Source organism: Enhydra lutris, unplaced genomic scaffold (assembly GCF_002288905.1).
Source record: "Enhydra lutris kenyoni isolate GAN:26980312 unplaced genomic scaffold, ASM228890v2 scaffoldscaffold4, whole genome shotgun sequence".
Taxonomy (NCBI): Eukaryota; Metazoa; Chordata; class Mammalia; order Carnivora; family Mustelidae; genus Enhydra; species Enhydra lutris.
The window spans coordinates 23,715,313-23,738,573 of NW_019154088.1; the positions used below are offsets into that span (position 1 = coordinate 23,715,313).

Below are 23,261 nucleotides of genomic sequence, written 5' to 3' on the forward strand. Positions count from 1 at the left end.
AGATTCCAGGAGGTCAGGAAATATTTTATTGACAACTAGGGACATGGCCATAAGAGAGGGAAGCACACAGGACTGCAAACTAAAACCCAATAGCCAGCAAGGGCCCTTTGGGCCAGGAACCCTGCATCCTGGGGTCCTCACGGTCTCCCACCAAACAAGACTGGGCATCCAGGAGAAGGGGCAGTGGCTCTGGTGTCCCACAGAGTGAGAGGATATATGATGCCTCATTTCGAGAGACAGGGTAAGGAGGTAAAATGGAGGGAGGGTCCATCACTGCCTAAGACCACCTCCTCCTCTCAGAGCCAACACCAGATGGAGGACTGAACCACCTAGGATCTTGTAATCAGCTGCTGTCTTCTCATCATTCCTGCAGGAAAAGAAGGCAAAAAAAAAAAAAAAGGAGGGGGGGCCTTAGAAACACCATCTAGAACAGGATTCATACACTGGGTTTCTTGAGTCTTTTTCCTGATCTATGAGCTCAGATGAGAAAAAAATTACATCTTTATTTTTACTAACCCTTAACCGAAATTTGATTATTTTGATTGCTTTGATTATTTAATTTTGAACACAAGCAAAAAACCCAAAGTGGTATTAGTGACATGCATAACTGGTTAACAAAAGAAATTGGATGTTTTCATAGCATATTACAACTGTTTGCAAGTAATTTGAAAATAGGTCAAAATTAATGGTAACTAAACCCATTAGATCTTAACATATTAATAAACCACATATATTATATCACAAATGTTTTTAGTATTTTGAGAACTGTATCTCAATATAGTTTCTTTTGTAAATCTATGTATTTTATGTCTGCAAAAATCTTATTCTGAGAAGGAATTCACAGGCTTCACCAAATCACCAAAGGATCTGAGGCTCCTCCACCAGTATTTGCTCCCTCAACCTCACGTAAGATTGTTACACCTTGTGAGTATCCATGTCAAACTCACATCTGTTTTCCACTGTAGATGAGCCGCTGCTGCTGTGGGGGGATTCCCTCTTTCTCCTCCACACGCTCCTTGATTCGCTCCACCTTTAAGGGTACAAGTAGTCAGGGACTGCTAAGGGGTAGAACCATGGAAGCGGAAAGAACAAGAGCTATGCAGATAGCATGAAAGCAAAAAGGACTAAGTTCATCAGCATATCCAAACAAATGTGCATGTAGGGAGACAGGCATTAAGTACTGGCCATACATTACCTTGTCTGTAGGTTCAATGTCAATTTCAATCTCCTTTCCGGTCAGCGTCTGAAACAGGCAAGGGTTTCATGAGTCCTGCAGCCTAATATACAATTTGTCTTCTAGGTAAAGCTCCCTGTCCTGGTCTCTGGGGATCTACAACTTCCAAGAGCAGCTCATTCTCAACAAAGCTGCTTTGAAGAATCAGAAGGCTTTGACCCAAACCTGTATTTATCAAACACTTTAAGGCTGTAGACAGCTTTGATAGGGTAAGATGCTATGAGCCACTTGACCCTCTTAATCCTACAGGTTATATTACCCCTGATCTTCCTACCCTATCCCATTAGAAACCATGAGAATAGTGTCATTCCTTTGGATGAGACCCGCAATAGAGATGTCCTAAGGAAAGCATGCCTTTCAATCAGGATGCCCTGGTTTCCTGTATCAAAGCTAGAAACTAACATTCATATAATTCAAAGAATTCTCAAGGACACCAGAGACCACCTCTGACCAGCTTTAAAAAAAAAAAAAAAAAAAAGATTTTATTTATTTGAGAGAGCGAGCACGCACAAGCAGGGGGTGGGGCAGAGAGAGGGACAAGCAGACTCCCCATTGAGTGGGGAACCCGATGCAGGGCTTGATCTCAGGACCCTGAGATCATGACTTGAGCCTAAGTCAGACGTTTAACTGACTAAGCCACCCAGGATCCCCCAACTTGTTAAGTAACACTAAAATTCAACATTCTATTCTCCTCTTTCTCCAGACTTCTAAGTACTAAAGTGCAGCTCTAGTCTTCTTGACTTCTTCCATAGGCTAAGGGCTGCTGCTAATACATACAATAATTACACGGACTGTACATTTACAAATGTTGTGCTTCATCTAATCTCCCATTCATCCTTGCTCTTAAAGCTCTATCTGCATCAGTCTACAATAATCCAGACCACAAACATACCAAGCGCAATCTGACTTAAGGGCATTTCTTTGAGTCTCCTGCTTCCCTTCTTGCCATACCCTTCCCTACTCTTTCCCAAATGTTCAAGGACTCTTTAAAATTGATGACTGGTCCCCAGTGCACTTTAATACCTCTTGCTAGTCACTTAAGTGTTAAACTCTCTAATTTACACTCCAATCTCCTAAAAAGCAGGAATTCATCTTCCTAATCTAAGCACAAAGCACAGTTTGACATATAAGCAGTCAATGAATATTTGTGAAAGGGCCAAATACACCAATGAGTATGTCATGATCATAGCCAGCATTTAACGAACACGTTCCGACAGTCAGAAACTTCACTAAGCATCAATACCTTTAATCCTTCTAAGTATTCATGAGATATATACTATTACCATCACCATTTTATAGAAGAGGAAAATGGGGCTTGGATAGGTTAAAAAGCATGCTGATGAAGTCAAAGGGAGAGTGTGGACCCAAACACAGACTCTCTGACCCCAGGCCCTGAGCCTCTAAAAAGAAAAGCTCTGTACTCAGTACTGCCTGATTCTCTGCCTGGTATTGGGACCTGATGTATGCTCCTGTGATAGGTTCACAAAGTAACATGGTTTCTACTTATGGGATTCACATACTCAACATGATGACAGTACTTAGGACCTAATTTCTCAACCATGAGAGTCAATTCAGTACTAAGAATATTTTTTAAAAATGCAAAAATAATAAGAGACTCTTAATGTCACAAAACAAACTGAGGGTTGCCGGGGGGAGGGGGGTCGGGAGAGGGTGGTTGGGTTATGGACATTGGGGAGGGTGTGTGCTACGGAGAGTGCTGTGAAGTGTGTAAACCTGGTGATTCACAGACCTGTACCCCTGGGACTAATAATACATTAAATGTTTATAAAAAAATTAAAAAATTAAAAAAGAATGCAAGAGTAACTCCTTTACATTTACCTGTTTGGGCGCAAAAGAATAAATTACAACAGTGCTTCTCAAGATTCTACCCTAATCCAAGCTGGTGTGTGTGAAAATTTATGGTAAAATGGGAAAAATAATGACAACTGTAAGATTTTCATAAAGCTAAGAAATATATTCAGGGGTGCCTGGGTGGCTCAGTCAGTTAAACTTCTGACTCCTGATTTCAGCTCAGGTCATGCTCTCAGGGTCATGAGGTCCAGGCCCAAGTCAGGCTCTGCACTCAGCTACCTGCTTGAAATTCTCGCTCCCTAAAACAAATAATTAAAACCTTTTAAAAATTAATAAATAAAAATGTTTTTATTTTTTAATTATTTACTTGTTTATTTTTTAAGATTTTGTTTATTTATTTAGCAGAGAGAAAGAAAGCAAAGCAGGAACAGAAGCAGTGGGAGTGGGAGAGGGACAAGCAGGCTTCCCGCCGAGCAGGGAGCCCTACATGGGGCTCGATCCCAGGACCCTGGGATCATGACCTGAGCCGAAGGCAGACACTTATCAACTGAGCCACCCAGTGCCCCAAATAAAAATTTTTTTTAAGGGGCGCCTGGGTGGCTCAGTGGATTAAGCCACTGCCTTCAGCTCAGGTCATGTCTCGGGGTCCTGGGATCGAGCCCCGCATCGGGCTCTCTGCTCCACAGGGAGCCTGCTTCCCCCCCCCACCACGCCTGCTGCTCTGCCTACTTGTGATCTCTCTCTCTCTCTGTGTCAAATAAATAAATAAAATATTTAAAAAAAAAAATAAAAAAAAAAAAAAAAAAAAAAAATTTTTTTTAAATGTCCTTTTATGAAATAATAGAAACAATATATGGTGGGTTTTTTTTAAGCCCTTTCCTAACAAAATGAAAAGTTTGCAATTCTGTGTCATCCACAAATTATTTCACTTTATTGCTCTTAATACTTTAAATGCAAAGATTCTCCAAGCAGATAATCTACTTCTAGATTAACTAGAAAGGAAAAACTTGAAACTTGAGTACATATCCTAAGAGGAACATGATTACTAAACAGCACAGTTTTACTATAAAACACTAGGAAGAGCCTAATGCCTATTAATAAGGAAACTATTAAATTATGGTTACATCCACAGGATGATATATTTATTACACAGCAGTTTATACACTAACATGGAGAAAGATCTAAAGAATGTACAATTAGGTATCATTTTCCATATGTAGATACACACACACACACACACACACACACACACTGAAGGATTAACAGTAATTATCTTTGAGAAGAGTAGGACTGAGGGGAGGGTTTATCAAGGGGAACTCTCCTTATCTGCACTATTAAAATTTCTAGTAAAAATATACTCCATCACATAAATACTAATAAACAAATATCCATTCTGATTTAGAAAAGATTTTAAAGAGTAAAAAGGACACTAAGAGGGGCTCCTCGGTGGCTCAGGTGGTTAAAGGTCTGCCTTGGCTCAGGTCCCAGGGTCCTGGGATTGAGCTCTGCTTCCATTGGGCTCCCTGCTCAGCGGGGAGTCTGCTGCTGCTTCTCCCTCTGCCCCTCCTCCTGCTCATGATCTCTCTCTCTCAAATAAATAATATCCTCAAAACAAAACAAAACAAAACAAAACCCTAAGAGAACTGTTCTCCCAAGGGTAAGATGTTTGGACATAATGACATTAAAAACAAAAAATAGTGATTTGTAAAATTTAAAACTCTAGGACTGTATAAGTCTATGAATATATCCAGAGAACAATCTGGCAAAGTGGTGTCCCAGTAACACTTCTGGGAAGATAATCATGACTATGTTAAAAAATATCTATGACTGGGGCGCCTGGGTGGCTCAGTGGGTTAGGCCGCTGCCTTCGGCTCAGGTCATGGTCTCAGAGTCCTGGGATCGAGCCCCGCATCGGGCTCTCTGCTCTCTAGGGGCGCCTGCTTCCTCCTCTCTCTCTGCCTGCTTGTGATCTCTCTGTCAAATAAATGAATAAAATCTTTAAAAAAAAAAAAAAAAAAAAAAAAATCTATGACAATGGTCATTATAGTCTTTTGGTACTGAAAAATTACAAACAATCTAAATAACAAACAACTGAGAGTTAAATTATGCCACAAACACAGAGGAAAAACTACAGTCCTCAAATAATGTGTGGAATAAGGGTACAATTCCAGTTTTGTTAAAAAAAAAACACATACACAAAACACATACTGTATTATTTATAGGCTTTCAAAAAAGTTTGGAAGGATATATTCATGAATGTTTTTATCTTGAGTTGTGAAATTATGGATGCTTTTAATTATATCATTTGTGCATTTCTGTATTTTTCATTTTTTTTAATACCATGGATACACTGTAATGAGAAAAACATTATCTGTAAAACAATGTTCTTGATGGGAGTATAAGGAAATGATTCTGTAAAGCAGCACTGTCCAACAGAGATATAAACATAATGCAAACTACATACACAATTTTAAATATACCAACAATCACATTTTTTAAAGGTGAAATTAATTTTAACATTCTTAAACCCAGTATGTTAAAATATTATCAATTCAATGTATAATCAATATAAAAGTAATATATTTTACATTCTTTTGTTCTAACTAAATGTCCAAAGTCCTGTTTCAGACTTATAGCACGTCTCAATTCAGATGGTAAATTTTCATCTGAAATACTTGATCTGTACTTAAATTTCATAATTTACAGTTAAAAAAGTAGATTTACATACCTAACTTATTCCAAGCATACTTAAAAGTTTTCCACTGACTGAATAAAGTCTCAGGCTTTATATTTAAGATAAGTAAAATTAGGGCTGCCTAGGTGGCTCAGTCATTGGGCATCTGCCTCTGGCTTGGGTCATGATCCCAGGGTTCTGGGATCAAGCCCCACATCGGGCTCCCTGCACAGCCTAGGAGCCTGCTTCTCCCTCTCCCACTCCCCCTGCTTGTGTTCCCTCTCTCACTGTGTCTCTGTCAAATAAATATATAAAAACTTAAAAAAATACATACATGTATACATATACATATATATACATAAAATTAAATACAAATAACATAGGTAATGGTTAACTTCTAATTCCTCAGTCTCACTAGCCACATGTCAAGTGCTCAAAGCCCATGTGGCTAATAGTTACTGTTCAAGCATTCCAGCTAATATATGAAGCAACGATAAAATTAGATATCCCTGTTTTGTAGCCTCCAATGAAATAACAGATAGAGGCAATGAAATAAAAAAAAAAAAGCAAAACAAGCTGACAGAATTACATGCCATACCATCACCTATGTATTATTCTCACAAAAACACATACAAAAGACTATTCAAGCCTCTAGATCTCACTACCAATCGACAGGAAATACTGAGGAAAGAGGAATATATTAAAAGTCAACATGGGGAGGAGCTCCTGGGTGGCTTAGTCCGTTGAGCTTCTGACTCCCCATTTCGGCTCAGGTCTGGTTCTCCGGGTCATGAGATTAAGCCCAACATAGGCTCCCTGCTTAGCAGGGAGTATGCCTGGGACTTTCCCTCTGCCATTCCCACCACTCGCAAGCGCTCTAAAATAAATAAATAAATATTTTTAAAAAAAACCTAAAAACAAAAAAGTCAACACGGGGAAAAAGTCAGCAAAATCCAAACCGGGAGACTCCATCGCACAACCTACTTTATTCAAACACGAAGAGGGGGAAAAGGGGAAGTATAGATTTTTTTTTTTTTTTTAAGATTTTATTTATTTATTTGACAGACAGAGATCACAAGTAGGCAGAGAGGCAGGCAGAGAAGAGGGGGAAGCAGGCTCCCCGCGGAGCAGAGAGCCCAATGCGGGGCTGGATCCCAGGACCTTGGGAATCATGACCTGAGCCAAAGGCAGAGGCTTTAACCCACTGAGCCACCCAGATGCCCCAAGAGAGAAGTATAGATTTTTTAAAGACACTTAGAATCCCTATCAACCAACTTCAACATATAGCTCTTAGCTGGACTCACATTCAAACTGTACAAAACAAATGAGAGGATGGGATACATTTGATGATAGTGAGAAATCACTGTTAATTTTTTAGGTATGATAATTATATTTACATTAGAAAAATAAGAGCCCTTTTTTTACAGACAGATACTGAAATACATACAAATAACATATGCTATCCTATTTGGGATTTGCTTCTTAAGACATCAGGTAGGGAGAGTTGGTGAATATAATTAAGATTGGCCATGAGGGAAAAAAAAAGACTGGCCATGAGATAATAGGTTTTGAAGCTGGATATAAGGTGCATTATATCCTTCCCTCCCCTGCTAAATATGTTTGAAAGTGTCCATAATTAAAATTCAAAGTGAACAATTTTAAAAGATATTCTCGATACTGTGTTTCTTCCCCCAAATCTGGTCATTGTGACCTGGGAATACATTCAGTGCTGTTTAGCAAGTCAATGATGAACCTAAGCTGAACATACTGCTTTAGCCACCGGAGGGATATAAAAGAAATTAAGTGTTCCAGCCCTTGTAAAAAATCTTTTTCAACTGAAGATTTACAACCAAGGAACAATGAGACATACAATTAATAGAACAAACCAATATAAAGGGAAATGCCATATGGAATATTACTATCCAAACACAAGGTATGATGACAAAGTGCTATGGTGGGTGAGAATCAATAAATTTAAACTTGAATGAAATTAACATTTCACACCCAGTATAATAGCTAAAATAAAAATGATGGACATAACTACAAGTTAACTAGGGTACAGAGCAGCTGGAATGCTTATTCATTGCAAGTGGGAATGTAAAATGGCACAACCCCTTACAGAACTGTTTGGCAGTTTCTTTTAAACTTACATATATTTACCACATGACCCAGTAATTCCACTAATAGGTATTTATTGAAAGGAAATGAAAACCTATGTCTACAAAAAGACTTGTATAGGGCACCTGGGTGCCTCAGTTGGTTAAGTGTCTGCCTTTGGCTCAGGTCATGATCTCAAGGTCCTGGGATCGAGCCCACTCTGGGCTCCCTGCTCAGCGGGGAGCCTGCTTCTCTCTCTACCTCTGCCACTCTCTCTGCTCATTCTCTCTCTCAAATAAATAAAATCTAAAAAAAAAAAAAAAAAAAAAAGATTTCTATAACAGTGTTCATAGAAGCCTTCTTCAAAATAGCCAGAAACTGGTAACAGCCCAAACATCCATCAATAGAAGAATGAATCAACAAATTGTGATATAGTCATCCAATGTAATCATACACAGTAATAAGGAACTACACAGATGACAATAAACACAATTCTGTGTGGAAGAAACCAGACACAAAATTATATATTCTGTAACTCCATTTATATGAAATTTGAAAACAAGCAAAACTAACTTAGGGAATTTTCATAGGATGGGGATGAAAACGTTCTAGATCTTGATGCTGGATGTGGGGTCAGGGAGTACTATGATGAAAAAGAAATTTAAAGAACACTATGTACGCTATGATTTTTTGTATGCCATGTCTCAAGCTTAGACACTTCAAGCATAGACTCTAAATGTTAGGGGGGTACATGGTAGGAAAACCTGGTTGGAGGTATTATAGAGAAATAAAGATATCAGTGAAGGAGACCCTACACCAGAAAAAGGGTAATGGGAATGGAAAGAAAATCAAGCAAAAAAGAAGTTATCAAAGGAAAAATCAGGTTCAAAAGTGAACAACGACTCTAAAGAACTGGGTTACAGATACCAGGTAGATTGATGGGATCGGTATATAAGATGAATACTGGGAAGATGGCCTAATGCAGAAAATGATGTATTTAATTTTAAAAAGACAGAGATAAGGCATCATAAGAAGATTTAAATCAGGAGAGATTTTGTTGTACAGGACTGCAGAAAGAGATATGGAAAAAGTCAGCTACATGGAGATTACAGCTGAAGAATTCACAAACAGACCCTGATAATAAAACCTATCATTTGTATAGTAACAGAAGAGCTAACTAATTGCTTTCCCACGTAGTTAGCATGATAAAACAATGCAGCCGACAAAAGAGGGAAAGATGAAGGACATAGAAACCTGTATGCAGAAGCACAAAAGAAACTGTTTCAGTAAAGGAGACTGACAAATTTAGAGAAATGCTGAACGAAAATGGATTCAAAGAGACAAAATCTAGAACCTTGCTAGTCAGTGTAGTCCCCAGACAAGCAGCATAAACATCACCTAGGAGCATGTTAGAAATTCAGAATCTCAGGTCTTATCCCAGGCTCACGGAATTAGAACCTGCATAACAAGATCCCCAGGTGATTCTTAGCACTTTCAAATTGAGAAGCCCAACCACAACACAGTATTTTAAAATTTATTTTTATTATTATTTTTTAAGATTTTATTTATTTATTGACAGAGAGAGACAGTGAGAGAGGGAACACGAGCAAGGGGAGTGGGAGAGGGAGAAGCAGGCTTCCCGCCGACCAGGGAGCCTGATGCGGGGCTCAATCCAAGCACCTTGGGATTACCTCCCAAGCGGAAGGCAGTCACTTAACGACTGAGCCACCCAGGCACCCCAACACAGTTATTTTTTTAAACTGCAGGTCTCAACCCATCAGTAGGTTATGAAATCGACTTAGAACAGAACTAGAAATACCAGAGCATATCACACATGGTAAGTTTTTGTTTTTATGGGACACGAGGTAAACTTTTTTTAGTGTAGGGTGAGGGTTCTTTTGTTGTTGTTTGTTTTTTTAAGTTCACAAAACCCAGCACACCTGGACAGCTCAGTCAGTTAAGCATCTGCCTTTGGGTTAGGCCATGATGTCTGGGTCCCGGGATGGAGCCCCAAGTCTGTCACCCTGCTCCACAAGAAGCCTGCTTCTCCCTCTGCCCCTACCCCTGCTTGTGCTTGTGCTCTCTCTCTCAAGTAAAATCTTTTTTTAAAACGATAAGTTTACAAAATCCTGAACACAAGTACAGTAAAACTTTTTTTTTTACTAAGAAGATGTGAGAATCCATATCCAAAAGCATTCCAGAGTTTCTCAGACATCTTGGTGTGAATCTACCAAGATTCACACCAAGAAATACATATGTACTAATAACACATACATGTGTTTAATACATATAAAGTGAAAACAAAAATTTCGTGAAACAATACCCTGATATTTCTATTTTCTTTCTTTTGATGTTGCTTGTGACCCACTCAATTGATTTTACATTAGTGACTCTTTTAGTCACTACTCAAAAGTTTGAAGACCCATGATTTTTAACACGCTCTTTGGCCTCAAACCTCAGCTAGGAAGTGGTTTGGAAAGACTGAAGAGGTTAAGAATGGCTGTTAAGCATGGTAAACACACTGATGAAATAACAGCAAACTTACTCAGCAGTAAAAAGGCCAAACGGATGTTGCACTGCGTCAATTTTTAGTCTCTGTCTCCCTGTCCGAAGGTAGGAAAGAAGCAACAGCATATAGGACTAATGAGGGTTGGGAACTGGTGAAGAACCACGGGAGATGGAGATGAAGGAAACGCTGCTAGTACCAAGAACCAGGGCACGGATAACTAACCTGCCTCAGCCAAGAAAGTGAGGCTGGTCCAGGAGGCCCGGCTCAGAAAGGCAGGCGCTGACTGAACACACTCCCAGCTTTGGTTCCTGAAGGCCGGCTGAGATACCACATTGGCGACAACCAGCAAAGGCTTACAATATAGCTCCTGAGAGGCCCCCGGTTCCCCAGGCTAACGTTTTTGTGCTGTGCTTGCTTAGAAGCAGCTGCATTAGGGGCTGGGAGAAGCAGGTAAGGAGGGTAATGCAGAATGGAGATTACAGCTTATTCCAAGAATCCGAGAAAGGGAGCCAAGCTACTGCTTGGCCTTCTCTATGACCGCGGGGGTTCGAGTACACCTAGACCCCGGACAAAGGCGACCTCCTTCTGGGTCATGGCACAGTCCTGGTAGAGAGAGCAAGACCCGCAGAAGCCCCGAGGTCGTCAAGCCGGGCCAGCCCCCAGCCCTCAATGCCCCCTTGGGCGCGGGGGTGGGGGGGGGGGGACCTACTTCCCATCACCCCTCGCGCGGAGCCCTGAGGCTGTCAGCACCCTCCAGGCTCGGGAAAGGCGTGGTTTTCCTTCCCCGCTTCTCCCGCAAGGCACAGCGGCCAGCCCAGTACCACAGCGTCTTGGCAAGGCTGGAGGTGCTCCCACCTTCACTTTAATTAGCATCTTCTTCCCAGTTTGGAGCTGCACACAGATACTTTGCTGCTTCTACCGCTGCGGTCGCCGCTGTCGCTCCCCAGCAATCTGCTTGCGGGAGTCACTTCTGCTTCCGGGTCACTGCCTGGCTCCACCCCCCCTCCCCACCCCCACCGTTTCCACCGGGTTCTCGAAAGGCTCAGGAATGCTCCCGCGTTTCGTTTGGGTGGCGTCGTAAATAAAAAGAAGGCGGAGGTTTAGTTACAGCAGAGATGACGCCTCCGCGATTCTTAGAGTTTCTGGTAAGTCGGGGCTTGCGAAGCGGGGTCGGAACGAACTACTTCTCCCATCATGCCAGGGGAGAGCCCCGCGCGTTCCACCCTGGGAGTCGTAGGCTTCCGCCCCTCGGATCCAACGGCAATCTCCGTGTGTGAACCCTGTTACCCAGAAGGCCTCGCAAGACCGCGGCGGAAACTGGGATTTCCCTGTTTCTCCTTTTCCCCCCAGCAATTGGTGGAACCTGTTGGTGTGGCCCACAAGGCTCAGCGGGGCTGCACGAGGCTAGTTGCTAAGCAAGGGGTACTGTGGTCAACTGCCACCTGAGCCACGGCGACAGGAAGTGAGTACCCCTATTCCGGAAACTAGTTATGGGAATATCCCCCATTCCTACTCACCCCCAAATCGGCCTCTTACCCTAAGTGGCTCTTTGCAAGGATGGGAGAAGGAAGAGCAGTGGGGTAAGGAATGCAAATTTTGGGGGTCCTTCACGACTCCATCGCAGTTCTTCTCCCCATTAAATAGTACCTGGGATGGAGATACGTAGAGTAATTGCAACCATGGGATGGATCAGAGGTGACAGTCTTCAGGGACCATGCGTCAGCCAATGCCCGACCTTCCATAATTTAAGCAAGGAGAGAGATGGGCACAGCCGTTAGATCTAACAGGGCATATCTCCCACGGGTAGATTGGTTCGGATCTCTCCACCTGACTTTTCCTACCTCCAGTTCCCAGATTTGTTGCTACCCCAGGGTCCCCGCCATGCCTCACATCGACAGTGACATCAAACTGGACTTCAAAGATGTTTTGTTGAGGCCCAAACGCAGTACCCTTAAGTCTCGAAGTGAGGTGAGCCTGCTTTCCAAGCTCCTGGTGGGCCAGGACCGAGACAGATTTCTGGTTCTTGTCCTCATACAATACTCTTTTATTTGATGAATGAAATGCATTTTCCTGTTCATATCTCAGGTAGATCTCACAAGATCCTTTTCATTTCGGAACTCAAAGCAGATGTACACTGGGATCCCCATCATTGCTGCCAATATGGATACTGTGGGCACCTTTGAGATGGCCAAGGTTCTCTGTAAGGTAGGGCTTCCCTTATGCAGGTTTTCCTACTGGTGACCAGTTGTGTGAGCTGACTGCAGACATAATTTGCAAACTAACCACCGCCCCCTCCCCCCGGCCATCAGCTGTGTGGCTGGTAACAGTCAGGATGTTCCAATTTACTATTTAATCCATTTTCTCCAATACTAATGCCCTTACCTGATAAGTTCAAAGGCACATCTGAATTAGTAAGATTCAAAGCTAAGTTTTACCCCATTTTTCTGATATATAAACATAACTTCCTTTTCTCCCATCCAGCAGTTTATACACCCTGCCAACTCTTCCACCTCCCAGGTCATCCCTTCCAAATCACATTCATCCCTCCCATTATGCCATTGGTCACGACACTGAATACCTACTGTTTTAGTCTAGAAACTAAATATAGCGTGAGCATTCAAAAATTCCTAGCTAGAAGATCCTGGAAAAGTAGCTTATTGATTTTCTTTCATGTCTGCTACCCTTTTTTATTTTTTTAATCTTCCTCTTCTTTAAGTCCTAGGTTTCTGGGAATTTCTGGGATGTGCCCAAAATGGAATGTTTTTCTTATGCACAGGTTATTGTTCACTTTGAAAACAGAAGATGCTGCTCCCATCCGTAATATTACCTTCCTCTGTACTTGTAGCTGAGAAGGTAGATAGTTAATCTGGGCACTCAAAAAACATACACATTCTTCTGGTTAATCCATGTAGCCCTGGTTGATGGATTTTGCTGCTGCTTGTGGCTCTGTTAGCCTTAATGACTGCATCTCCCTTTCTCTATTTTCAGTCACTGTAAGTCTCTGTGGAATGTTTTTTGTCATTTCTCTGAGTTTGATAGTTATACAGTTTTAGTACTTTATTGCTGTTGCCATTTACCAACTGCTTAGGAATCTTCTTCTTGTCCATGGTCCACCTGCTCTGCCCAGCAGAGTTGAGGAATAGTGAATCTGATTTCAGCATTAACAAACGTGCTGAAATATGTGGCCCTTGTGGAGACTGTCTTAATACTTTGTGTTGAGATTGGCTTTTCAGTACTACTGATGGGTGCTGAAGAAATCAGATTCTAGAGATAGGGCCAAGTTTCACAGTAGTAATAAGGTTGGATACACTCATCTTTTTCTAGATCTCTAGCATGGTATGTAATTGGATGTGCCTATCATGTTCCACTATACCAGTACATCTCCAAGGTCTACTGACCTCATGGAATGATTTTTCTTTGTGTATCAACTGATGGCAGAGTGTTGTTGAGGAAGTAGAACTCAATACCAGCTTTAGCTAGATGGTGTTGATGAGTGAGTATAGCAATACCACTTCCTTACTGCTGATACATGACTTCCTTGGATTTCTTGTCACTTGCAATATTTGTGCTATCTCTGTCAACTTTCTTTTGTCTATTTGCATGTCTGCACCTTTAAAGCCCAAGCACTGGGGCACCTGGCTGGCTCGGTCAGTGGGGCACGTGACTCTTGATCTCAGGGTTGTGAGTTCAAGCCTCACATTGGGGGGTAGAGATTACTTAAAAATCTTTTAAATAAATAAATAGATAAATAAATAAATACGGCACAGGCACCAGCATTTACAGTGGCCTCTGAATGCCTTTCTCAAAGTATTGGGATATTGTTTTGCAACTTGTTGACCCTAGGGAATACAAGTCTGATGAGTTCACTGTATCCTTGAACTTGGTTGACTGAACTAGATGGAATGAAATGGACTTTTTAGGTTGGTCTGTGTCTCCAAAAAATGTGTCCTTTATTCCAGTGGAGATGGAGAAAGAATGGGGTAGCACCTTATTAGCTCCACTGAGGCCTTACCTTTTGTGAGCATTTAGACTCACTGAATTATTGCTCCTAAGTAGACCAGAAGATACCCCAAAATAGGTGAGTTCAGTACTAGTTTACCATTGGGGGAGGGGCCGAGTCAGTGCAGGCAGACACTGGCTCCGTACAACGTCATGGCTCTTTGTTGTCTGCTGCTTGTCCTACTGCACCAACATCTTGTCTTTGTCACCTTTTAAGTCAGAAGCCCTTACATGCTGGTAAGTGAAATCCACTCCAGGTGACTTTGTACCTGACCTGTTGGAGCATTGGGCAAGCACTGGCTTATGGTAAAGCCCTACTGGTATTTGTAGAGAGAAAAATGGTTAAACTAAAATCCCAGCTCAACCTGTGGTTTCTTTCAAGTTGCTTTCCAAAGCTTCGTCCTTTTTCTCCCTCAGAATACTAAAAAGATCTGTTTCTAGCAAAAGAGACACTAGTATAGTTCTCTTCTTTTTGATGGCTTTTTCTTCTCCCCAGTTCTCCCTCTTCACAGCTATCCATAAACATTACAGCCTCCAGCAGTGGAAAGAGTTTGCTAGCCAGAATCCCGAGTGTCTTGAGGTAATGCTGGTCCTCCCCTGATCCCTTCCTTATCCCAGTTTTCCATGCATCTCTTCTGGCTTCCTGGGGACCAACCCTCCCCTTCCCAGCCCCACTGGCTGCTCACTGGGTCACTTGTGACATGCCACTGGCCCTGTCTCTCTCAAGCATCTGGCGGCAAGCTCAGGCACAGGCTCTTCGGACTTTGAACAGCTGGAACAGATCCTGGAAGCTATTCCCCAGGTGAAATATATATGCCTGGACGTGGCAAACGGCTACTCAGAACACTTTGTTGAGTTTGTAAAGGACGTGCGGAAGCGCTTCCCTGAGCACACCATTATGGTACGTTTCTAGTGCCTGTGGCTGGTATGTTCCTCTTCCTTCCACTCTCCTGACACTCCACTTTGTTATGTCAATTCATTTCTCTTCTGCTGCATTATGATTTTCCTAGCCCACTGACTCACGTCACTGGGCAATAATCCACGGTTCCAGGCTTAAGAAGTTTAGATTGGCTAGTGCAGTTAGCTCTGTCCCTTGACCCAGGCCTTGTGCATACCTACGGTACATATTCATCTGCCCACTGAGGTGCACTAGAATCACATTAAAGGGGTCACATGAAAGCGTTTTATTTGTTTACAAGCTTAGAGGAGTGATGACAAGGCCGCTTTTTCTCTGCAGCATCAAGGGGTCTCTCTGTACTGTCCATCGGAAGTAAATACAGCTGTGCAGGTGGCCATTTAGCTTATAGTACCGCATCTCCCCCTTTCTCTGAAGCCAGAAATTGTATGATGTAACGGCTTAAGGACAGGATATGTTGGGGTCTCTTGGCAAGGATGGGAAGATACATCAGCTCTGGCCTTGGTCCAGTTGGACCCCAGCTTTATCCTAGTGCAACAGTGATCCTGGCCACCACCCCCTTACCTCATCTTGGGAAGTAGAGTCCTTGCCCAGTAGAGGAAACCTAGGTACCCCTCTTTGTATTAACGCTGGAAGGTCACAGTCCAGGTATGCTGTGTGTGAGAGCGCGCCACCTCCTCTCTGGTTTCCGACCCTAAGAGTGCCCGGTTTTGTGCCTCAGGCAGGGAATGTGGTAACGGGAGAGATGGTGGAAGAGCTGATCCTCTCTGGGGCTGACATCATCAAAGTGGGAATTGGCCCAGGTAAGCTGCTTTACTGGGAGCCTCGGGCTACTGCTCCAGTGGCACACGCCACGGGAGCACTTCACTGTTCCCGTGACGTTCTTCTCAGGCTCCGTGTGCACCACCCGCAAGAAAACCGGAGTGGGGTATCCACAGCTCAGTGCCGTGATGGAGTGTGCAGACGCTGCTCATGGCCTCAAAGGCCACATCATCTCAGTAAGGGCCACAGGCAGGGGAGGGGAGGAGGCTGCCACACCGCTGTGTTTCCTGCTGTGTGGAAACTGTGGTAGCAGTGGATCAGGACTCCTGGGTTCCTGTCAGCTTGGAGGTGGGCCGCGGGGACATCACTCAGAGTGCTTGGGCAGTCCGTGTTCTCTCTTCACAGTGCTCCTTACTTTGCAGGATGGAGGCTGCAGCTGTCCTGGGGATGTGGCCAAGGCTTTCGGTAAGGATGCTAGGAGAGCAGGGAGGGTCCTGTAGAAGAGGATAGGTCACCTCTGAGGGTCAAGGATCAGGCTTGGAAAGGCTGAGAAAGCCATTCACATTCTTTCACAATATGAACTAGTGACCCTGAAGCTGTGGTGTCACTGGGGGCAAGGAAGCAAGGGAATCCTGAGACTCTGGTATCGACTGCCCAAGTGTAGGCCACGGCTATCTGTAATATCCCCTGTACTGTTGGACTAAAGTTAGAGACCTTTGCCCTTGGGACACTTGGAATGAGTCTTGTTTAGCTGCACACAATGAAAAGAGAAGACCAGAAAGAAAAAAAAAAAAAAAAGCAGAAGCCAGGCAAGGAATCTCCAGAGGCTCTTTGTAAATTCTTGAAGAAATCAGGCCCACTAAGGTATAGAGGCCAGAGCAGAGCAGGCCTGTGTGGGTTGTGGGACAGCTAGGGAAACAAAGGACTGAGAATTTGGCGTGAGTTGCTTCTGAGGGTGGGCATGTGGGCCACATTTAATTCATTCCCCGCCTTGTTGACACTGGCAGGGGCAGGAGCTGACTTTGTGATGCTGGGTGGCATGCTGGCGGGGCACAGTGAGTCAGGCGGTGAGCTCATCGAGAGGGATGGCAGGAAGTACAAGCTCTTCTATGGGATGAGTTCTGAAATGGCCATGAAGAAGTATGCCGGGGGCGTGGCTGAGTACAGGTGGGTGCAACAGAGCCAGGAGCCGAGGGTTTCTGGAAAGCGTGACTAAGTAGGGTGGTGGCAGAGCTGCTGGCTGTTGGGAGAGGCACATGCGGTTCTGGGAGGAAAAGTGGTGAACTGGGGCTCAATGCCAGACAGCAGGGGAGAGCCATCACTGGGCTTAAGGATTCCAAAAGGAAAGAGTAAGAAGGTTTTTCCTCCTCAAAGGGCCTCAGAGGGAAAGACGGTGGTGGTCCCCTTTAAAGGGGACGTGGAACATACCGTCCGAGACATCCTTGGAGGCCTCCGCTCCACATGCACCTACGTGGGAGCAGCTAAACTGAAGGAATTGAGCCGGAGAACCACCTTCATCCGGGTCACCCAACAGGTGAATCCAATCTTCAATGATGAGAGCTAGACCTGAGCAGCTGTGCCCTCTCAAGGCGCTAGCTCAAGAGGGCTCCTCACCCATCTCAGCCACTGTGGCTATTTCTTACTCAGTCAATTCCTGTTGCCTCACTCCTGAGGGCTACCGCAGTAATACCGTACTCTGTACCCACAGAATGCCCAGGGCTCTCACTGGGGAGGAAGCAAGGCAGGCAGGCTGAGAAAATGAAGTAAGACAGTCAGTCAAGTGTGAATCTGGGGACCCAGCATCCCGAGAATTATTAAAAGGAAAAGATGCTGATTCCTACCTAAGTGTTTAATGGCCTTGGTCTGGAAGAGGGAGGCTCTTGAAATCATGTTTTATTAATGAGCTTCATTAAATAGGATCTCTGAATACCTAAAAAGCCCAAAAGTGTTGCCATATTTTAAATATCTCAATAAAGAGATCCCAAGGACTTTGAAGAGATTCTGGATCTTTCTGCACAAGACTGGCATCTGGGTGCTGCTCCAGGGTAAGTGGAAGTGGAGTTGGCACTGACCCAGTTGAGCCAAGGACAGGAAGTACTTTTTCCATGAAGTATCTCCATTGCAGTGCCACCACCTCCAGGTAACCCGATGCCATTAGAGTTTACGAAGTACATTCTGGCATCAGGACACACAGATATTTTTAGCATAGCAAAGGGAAACTTCCCTTCCAGACTGTCAACCTTTCTTGGCACACATGAACATTTTCCAGGGGAAGTAAAAAGGCAAAGGGATTCCTCCAGTCCTGGTGAAGCCAGTTCTAAGGAATGACCTACATTGACTTGACATAAGCCTTGATTTCCCTCCCTCACACCAAGACAGTGTTTTAACAAATCCAAATTTTAATTAACAAGGATTACAAAGTAATTTTAGCAAGGTTGTCAGGTCACCCAAGGCCAGGCTTCTGCTTTATTCCCACTAAACTGTGTAGAACTGAGGAACTCCTTCCTCAGGCGGAGTGCAGAGGGAATTCCAGTCCTATCCTAAGTGTCCAGACCTGTCTCTACTGTCAGGGAAGGGACAGACATGGCCCTGGGGCCAGAAGTGGGGAGATACTCATAGAAGGTGGGGATCAAGGTGTCAAACTTTGTCTTCTGATAGTTTTCCAGAGACTCCTGCAGAGAAGGGAGCAGGGAGATGCTATCATCATCATCTCATTCCCTTAGACCTCCATATTCTGGAGCATGTGGATTTCTGTCTCATTCTGCTCAGCCCCTTCCCCAGCTTTCTGTTCCTTCCTACTCACCCTTCCTTCCTTCTGGCCATTTTCTTCTTCATCAGAGTCCAAAACCAAGTCCCCTATGGTAATGACAGAGCTGCACAGAGATGGAGGACACACTGCAGAACGAAACAGAATCACAGTACCCATCTAGGCGAACAGGCCCTCAAGACTCCGCGAGAGAGGAAACTGTCTAGCCCGGTCTGACTCAGGATACTTACATGGCTTCCTGGTCCTAGGAGGGGATAATGACAGTCTCAGGGGGTCCATGGGGCAAACCAAGCAATTCCTGCATTGGGAGCAAGCAAAAAAGATAAGGTGAGGGGAAAGCAGGCCAAAAAATGTCCTGCTAGGAGGGAGAAGCAACTGTTCCACTCACTCTTCTTGCTCTGAAGCAAACACCTCAACTGGATTCTCTTTCAAAGCCCTTCCCCCCAGCGGCTGGGGTGGACTCTTTGGCTTTCCAGTGGAAGCTGCTCTCATGCCCACAGCATCTGCTGGATCTGCCATGTTTGTCCCATGTTCTTCCCTGTTCTCAGGCTCAGATATGACTTGGGGTGGTGAGCCCAGATTCCTAAAGGGGAACAGCATGACTGTGGGGCGCTCCTTATGGCCTCCCTTAGTGGATGCCCATCGGGACTGGATTCTTCGCCGGCCTAGAGGTGCCAGATTGAAGTGGTGACCAGCCTTAGGTTCTGGGTCCTTCCTGGAGGCTGGTCCTCGAGGGAGGTATGGGCCAGAACTGGCTTCTGGCAAAGGATCGTGAAGTGCTAGTTTTGGTTGCCGAGGATTCTGCTCCGTGGGCTCTGTTGTGCTCACCGAATCGTTAATGGAGCACTCTGAAAAAGAAAACGAAGCTCCTCAGAACAGACAGAAACACAACTCCGTCTAGTTTCTTACAGCTCAGGTCCATGTAACCCTTCTGACAGCCCATCTCAAAAGGTCTCAGGCCGAACAATCCACCCCCAAGTTCCTAGTTCTCCCAGAGGGTCCTCATACCTGGAAGTGGCCACCCCATGTCCACAGCATACTGGCTCAAGACAGAAGAAGTAGCGATAGAAACTCCAGGCTGCATCCAACTGACCACATCCTGAAGCTGTGGGCAGAGGGAAAGAGGCATGAAGACCACAGTCCTTGATACAGCCATCCCCCACTCTGCCCTTACCTTATCCCATCAAAACCTGCTGTGTCTGCAATGCAGGCAGGGCTTTCTCTAGCTGACACAAATATTCAAAGAACAGCTTTTCCATGGCATCCAGAAAGGGTTCCCCATACTCTTGTTCAAGTTCCTGCAGTGAGGAGAAAAGCAGGTCAGAAGAGGACTAGAGCAATTTTAGCCCCATAATAGCTTCCCAACCAGCCAGTCTCACCTGCACCCTGGAAGCCAAGTCCACTGGGGCCTCTGCTAGATGCTTCACCTCTTGGCAAAAGGTCTCCTGCGCCTCCAAGACCTTCCTCAGATCCTGCTTTGTCTGTTGAGGGTAAGGAAAAGGAGACAATTTAGGGTCACTAGGACCCAGTGGCCGGAAGGAGAATCAACTTTGTGGCATCCAGTGTTAACTGGGGTATAGGGCTTATTCCAGAGATTACTCACCGCTTTGGGGTCCCGCACTACAGGTCCAGACTCTGGGAAATGGTGATGCAGGGCATTCAGAACCTGGGCCCACGGCCGGCCCTGCAGGATCAACTCCACCACTACCTGTGAAGGGTACTAAACTCATAATCTCCACTTCGGGGCAAGCGCCCTTTTCCAACGAGTCCCAGTCCCAAGCGGTCAGACCTCCCCAAGTCCCCTCGTATCCCTCCCCTTTCCCATCCTCCAGCTCCTACTATCTCTAATACCTTGGCCTTCAGACCCATACACAGGCGTTCGTGGTGGCGGTAGCGAACTAAACCAGGGGCAGCAATGCGCAGTGATCGCAGAAACTCTAATACACGCGGGAAATGCTCCACGCAGCGACCCCGCACGACTTGCCAGCTAGCGGCGGCGGCGAAGCGCAGAGCCGCGGGACCGGCCTCTGGGGGCGTGGCCATGGCCGCGGGCTCTGCCCCGGGGGCAGGCCCTCTGGATTCCTTCCTCCACGGCGAGGCGTCTCAGCTCCGCCTAGTGGCGAAGCTTCCGGCGGCTCTCAGCGGCTGCGCTGTTTCGGTCTGCGCTGGGTACTTCGCGATGCGATCCCTTCCATAGGCCACCGGAGTCCTGGAGGTGTTCAACGCGAGCTGAAGCCTGAATGCAGAAGCTGGCCAGCTCTAATGGCACCAGGTTCTGTTTTCCACGCCGCCGCCCCCTCAGGCCCGAGGGCTACCTCGCTTCCGGCTCTGCGGCTAGTCTCCCTGCCCCGGAAAAGGGCGGTAATGGAGAGCCAATGGGCTACCGGGCAGGGAGACGTGACGTCGCGTCATAAGGCCACGCCCCAACAGATCGGGCCCCTCCCGCGTCCGCGCTCCCTCGGTCAGTAGCCTCCGTCAGGGCGTTGGGGACTGCTGTTGCAGGGCTTCGTGACCCCTGCCTTTCTTCGCGGAGCCTACAAAGTCGTGTCTTTCTCTAAGGCTGGACTTACGTGTCTGGAAAACGAAGATCATGCCTTTCCCCTCCCCATCATGGGCGCCGCTGATGTACGATTCCCTAAATCCTAGCCTCGAAGCAGCGCCTGCAAAGCCTTGCCCGACGGCTCGCCCTCTTCCGTAAGAATTCAACTGTCCCTTTTGCAAAACAGTAGAGGGCGCCTACCTTTAAAAAAAAAAAATACAAAGTTTGAAAAGCTACATCACGTAGTTAACTTGGTTTTCTCAGGATGATGAGACTGTAGGTAGTTTTTTGTACTTTTCTGTGATTTTTTTTTTTTGTATCATGTGGTTTTAAAACAAATAAAAAATAAGTTTTCCTTTTCGGATTTCTGTTGTGTGCTTACTCCAGCCAGCCCCCTGATGTGATCGACTTGTCTCCTTGTCACCCTTCCTGCTGTCTCCCCTTATTTTCATCACCAAGTACAGAGCCTGGCACACAGTGTATAGTCTTTAAATGTCGGTTGAATTAATTACCCTCCCTGACTACCTTATAGGAATGTAGTGGAACTACCGTTCTTTCGGACCATCTCATTTCCTAGAGGTAGCGCCCCCTGCATCCTTCCTTGACTCACCCAAGATGAAACTTCTCAGGTGATCCACAGGGACCGCTGGACTGAGAACCGGAAGTTATCTTCCCTTTTAAATTCTGCGTTTCCTCCTGGGCTCTGTAGTTTGGTTTGTTTTTTTGTTTTTGTTTTTGTTTTTTTTTTAAGATTTTATTTATTTGAGAGAGAGACAGTGAGAGAGAGCATGAGCAAGGAGAAGGTCAGGGGGAGAAGCAGACTCCCCATGGAGCTGGGAGCCTGATACGGGACTCGATCCCAGGACTCCGGGATTATGACCTGAGCCAAAGGCAGTCGTCCAACCAACTAAGCCACCCAGGCGTCCCTGGGCTCTGTAGTTTTGTGCACAGCGCCTCTCCTCACCTGTGAGTGAGAGACCCAGACCACAGCCCTTAACTCAGTCCTCCTTCCTCTCCACATCTAATTGTCATCAAGTCTAATCAGTTCTACTTCCTCTGGAATTTTACACCCCACCTCATTTTCATTCTCACTCCTCTATCCTATTTCAGGTGTTCCTGTCTCTCACCCTCCCCACACCCAGCCCACCTCCTTTCTAATTTCTTTACCACATTGCTTTCATCATGAATCTTGTGAAATGCAAAGTTGATCATGCCATTGCTAACTGAAAGCTCTCTCTTACTTTCAAAAGAAAGCCCAAACTCTGAAATTGTCTGAAATAGCCCAAACTCTGGCCAAGCTTCTCTTCAGCCATGTTCCTTGCCACTTTGCATGTATGCACCTAGATGCCAGCAAACAGGTTTCATCTTCCAAATATACTGTGCTGTCTTACAGTTCTGTGCCTTGCACATACTGGATGATTCCTCTGTCCTCCTTGCCTCTTGGACTTGATCCTTTCTCATCTTTTGTAGTTCATTTGATAACCACCTCCATAAAGCCCATCAGAGTTTTCTTGGGGTCCTCAGTACATCTTTTTATCACTACCACTGTTGCAGAAGCTATCTTGTAAGGTGATTGTAAGGACTAAATAAATTAGTAGTTATAAAGCACTTGGAATAGTGCTTGGCTCATAGTAAGTACTACGTATGTTTGTATTGTTAATGTTGACAAGTCCGTCACCCCCATTCAGGGGGAAGCCTGGAAAGAGCTGGTTCCTTTCTTGTTCATTCAGCATCTTGTTCATATATTTACAGCTAATACAACCAGCCCCTTTTTAAGTCGTCTTTTTATTGCCTTAGAAGCCCATTGTCTTAGAAGCTGTCTTAAATCCAAAGGTTCAGGAAGACAAGTGGTCAGAGCTCCAAACTTTGGCCATGTAGTCTCATGGCCACTGCTGGCACAAGAAGAGTCTTGGCACAGAGAACATGGGGGAAATACAGCCAAGAAGAAAAAT

At 45.0% G+C, this 23,261-nt stretch overlaps 3 protein-coding genes across 7 annotated transcripts; 1 reads left to right on the forward strand and 2 right to left on the reverse strand.

The window, feature by feature from the left end:
* Window positions 1-3: 3 nt before the first annotated feature.
* Window positions 4-11,344, reverse strand: LOC111140505 (neural precursor cell expressed, developmentally down-regulated 8). Its single transcript, XM_022492743.1, has 4 exons — window positions 11,182-11,344; window positions 1,196-1,243; window positions 948-1,030; window positions 4-367 (listed from the first exon to the last, which is right to left on the reverse strand). Exons 1-4 carry the CDS (start codon window positions 11,197-11,199, stop codon window positions 271-273), a joined length of 246 nt encoding a protein of 81 aa, XP_022348451.1. The 5' UTR covers window positions 11,200-11,344; the 3' UTR covers window positions 4-270.
* A 503-nt stretch (window positions 11,345-11,847) lies between these two features.
* On the forward strand, window positions 11,848-17,992 carry LOC111140465 (guanosine monophosphate reductase 2). Of its 3 annotated transcripts, XM_022492719.1 has the most exons (9): window positions 11,850-12,294; window positions 12,412-12,531; window positions 14,822-14,905; window positions 15,053-15,226; window positions 15,963-16,044; window positions 16,133-16,239; window positions 16,426-16,468; window positions 17,011-17,170; window positions 17,378-17,992. In XM_022492719.1, exons 1-9 carry the CDS (start codon window positions 12,088-12,090, stop codon window positions 17,565-17,567), a joined length of 1,167 nt encoding a protein of 388 aa, XP_022348427.1. In that variant the 5' UTR covers window positions 11,850-12,087; the 3' UTR covers window positions 17,568-17,992. The 3 variants fall into 3 exon arrangements, with proteins under 3 accessions (XP_022348434.1, XP_022348421.1, XP_022348427.1); XM_022492726.1 differs by lacking the exon at window positions 14,822-14,905 and having other exon boundaries at window positions 11,848-12,294; XM_022492713.1 differs by having other exon boundaries at window positions 11,849-12,294; window positions 16,133-16,468.
* On the reverse strand, window positions 16,440-21,460 carry LOC111140444 (TERF1 interacting nuclear factor 2). Of its 3 annotated transcripts, none has more exons than XM_022492699.1 (9): window positions 20,622-21,460; window positions 20,374-20,478; window positions 20,150-20,251; window positions 19,961-20,068; window positions 19,779-19,875; window positions 19,159-19,618; window positions 19,001-19,068; window positions 18,807-18,898; window positions 18,388-18,675 (listed from the first exon to the last, which is right to left on the reverse strand). In XM_022492699.1, exons 1-9 carry the CDS (start codon window positions 20,811-20,813, stop codon window positions 18,544-18,546), a joined length of 1,356 nt encoding a protein of 451 aa, XP_022348407.1. In that variant the 5' UTR covers window positions 20,814-21,460; the 3' UTR covers window positions 18,388-18,543. The 3 variants fall into 3 exon arrangements, 2 of the variants coding, with proteins under 2 accessions (XP_022348413.1, XP_022348407.1); XR_002640155.1 differs by having other exon boundaries at window positions 18,609-18,675; window positions 18,807-18,876; window positions 20,622-21,458; XM_022492705.1 differs by lacking the exons at window positions 18,388-18,675; window positions 18,807-18,898 and adding an exon at window positions 16,440-16,497 and having other exon boundaries at window positions 20,622-21,458.
* Between the last annotated feature and the right edge of the window lie 1,801 nt (window positions 21,461-23,261).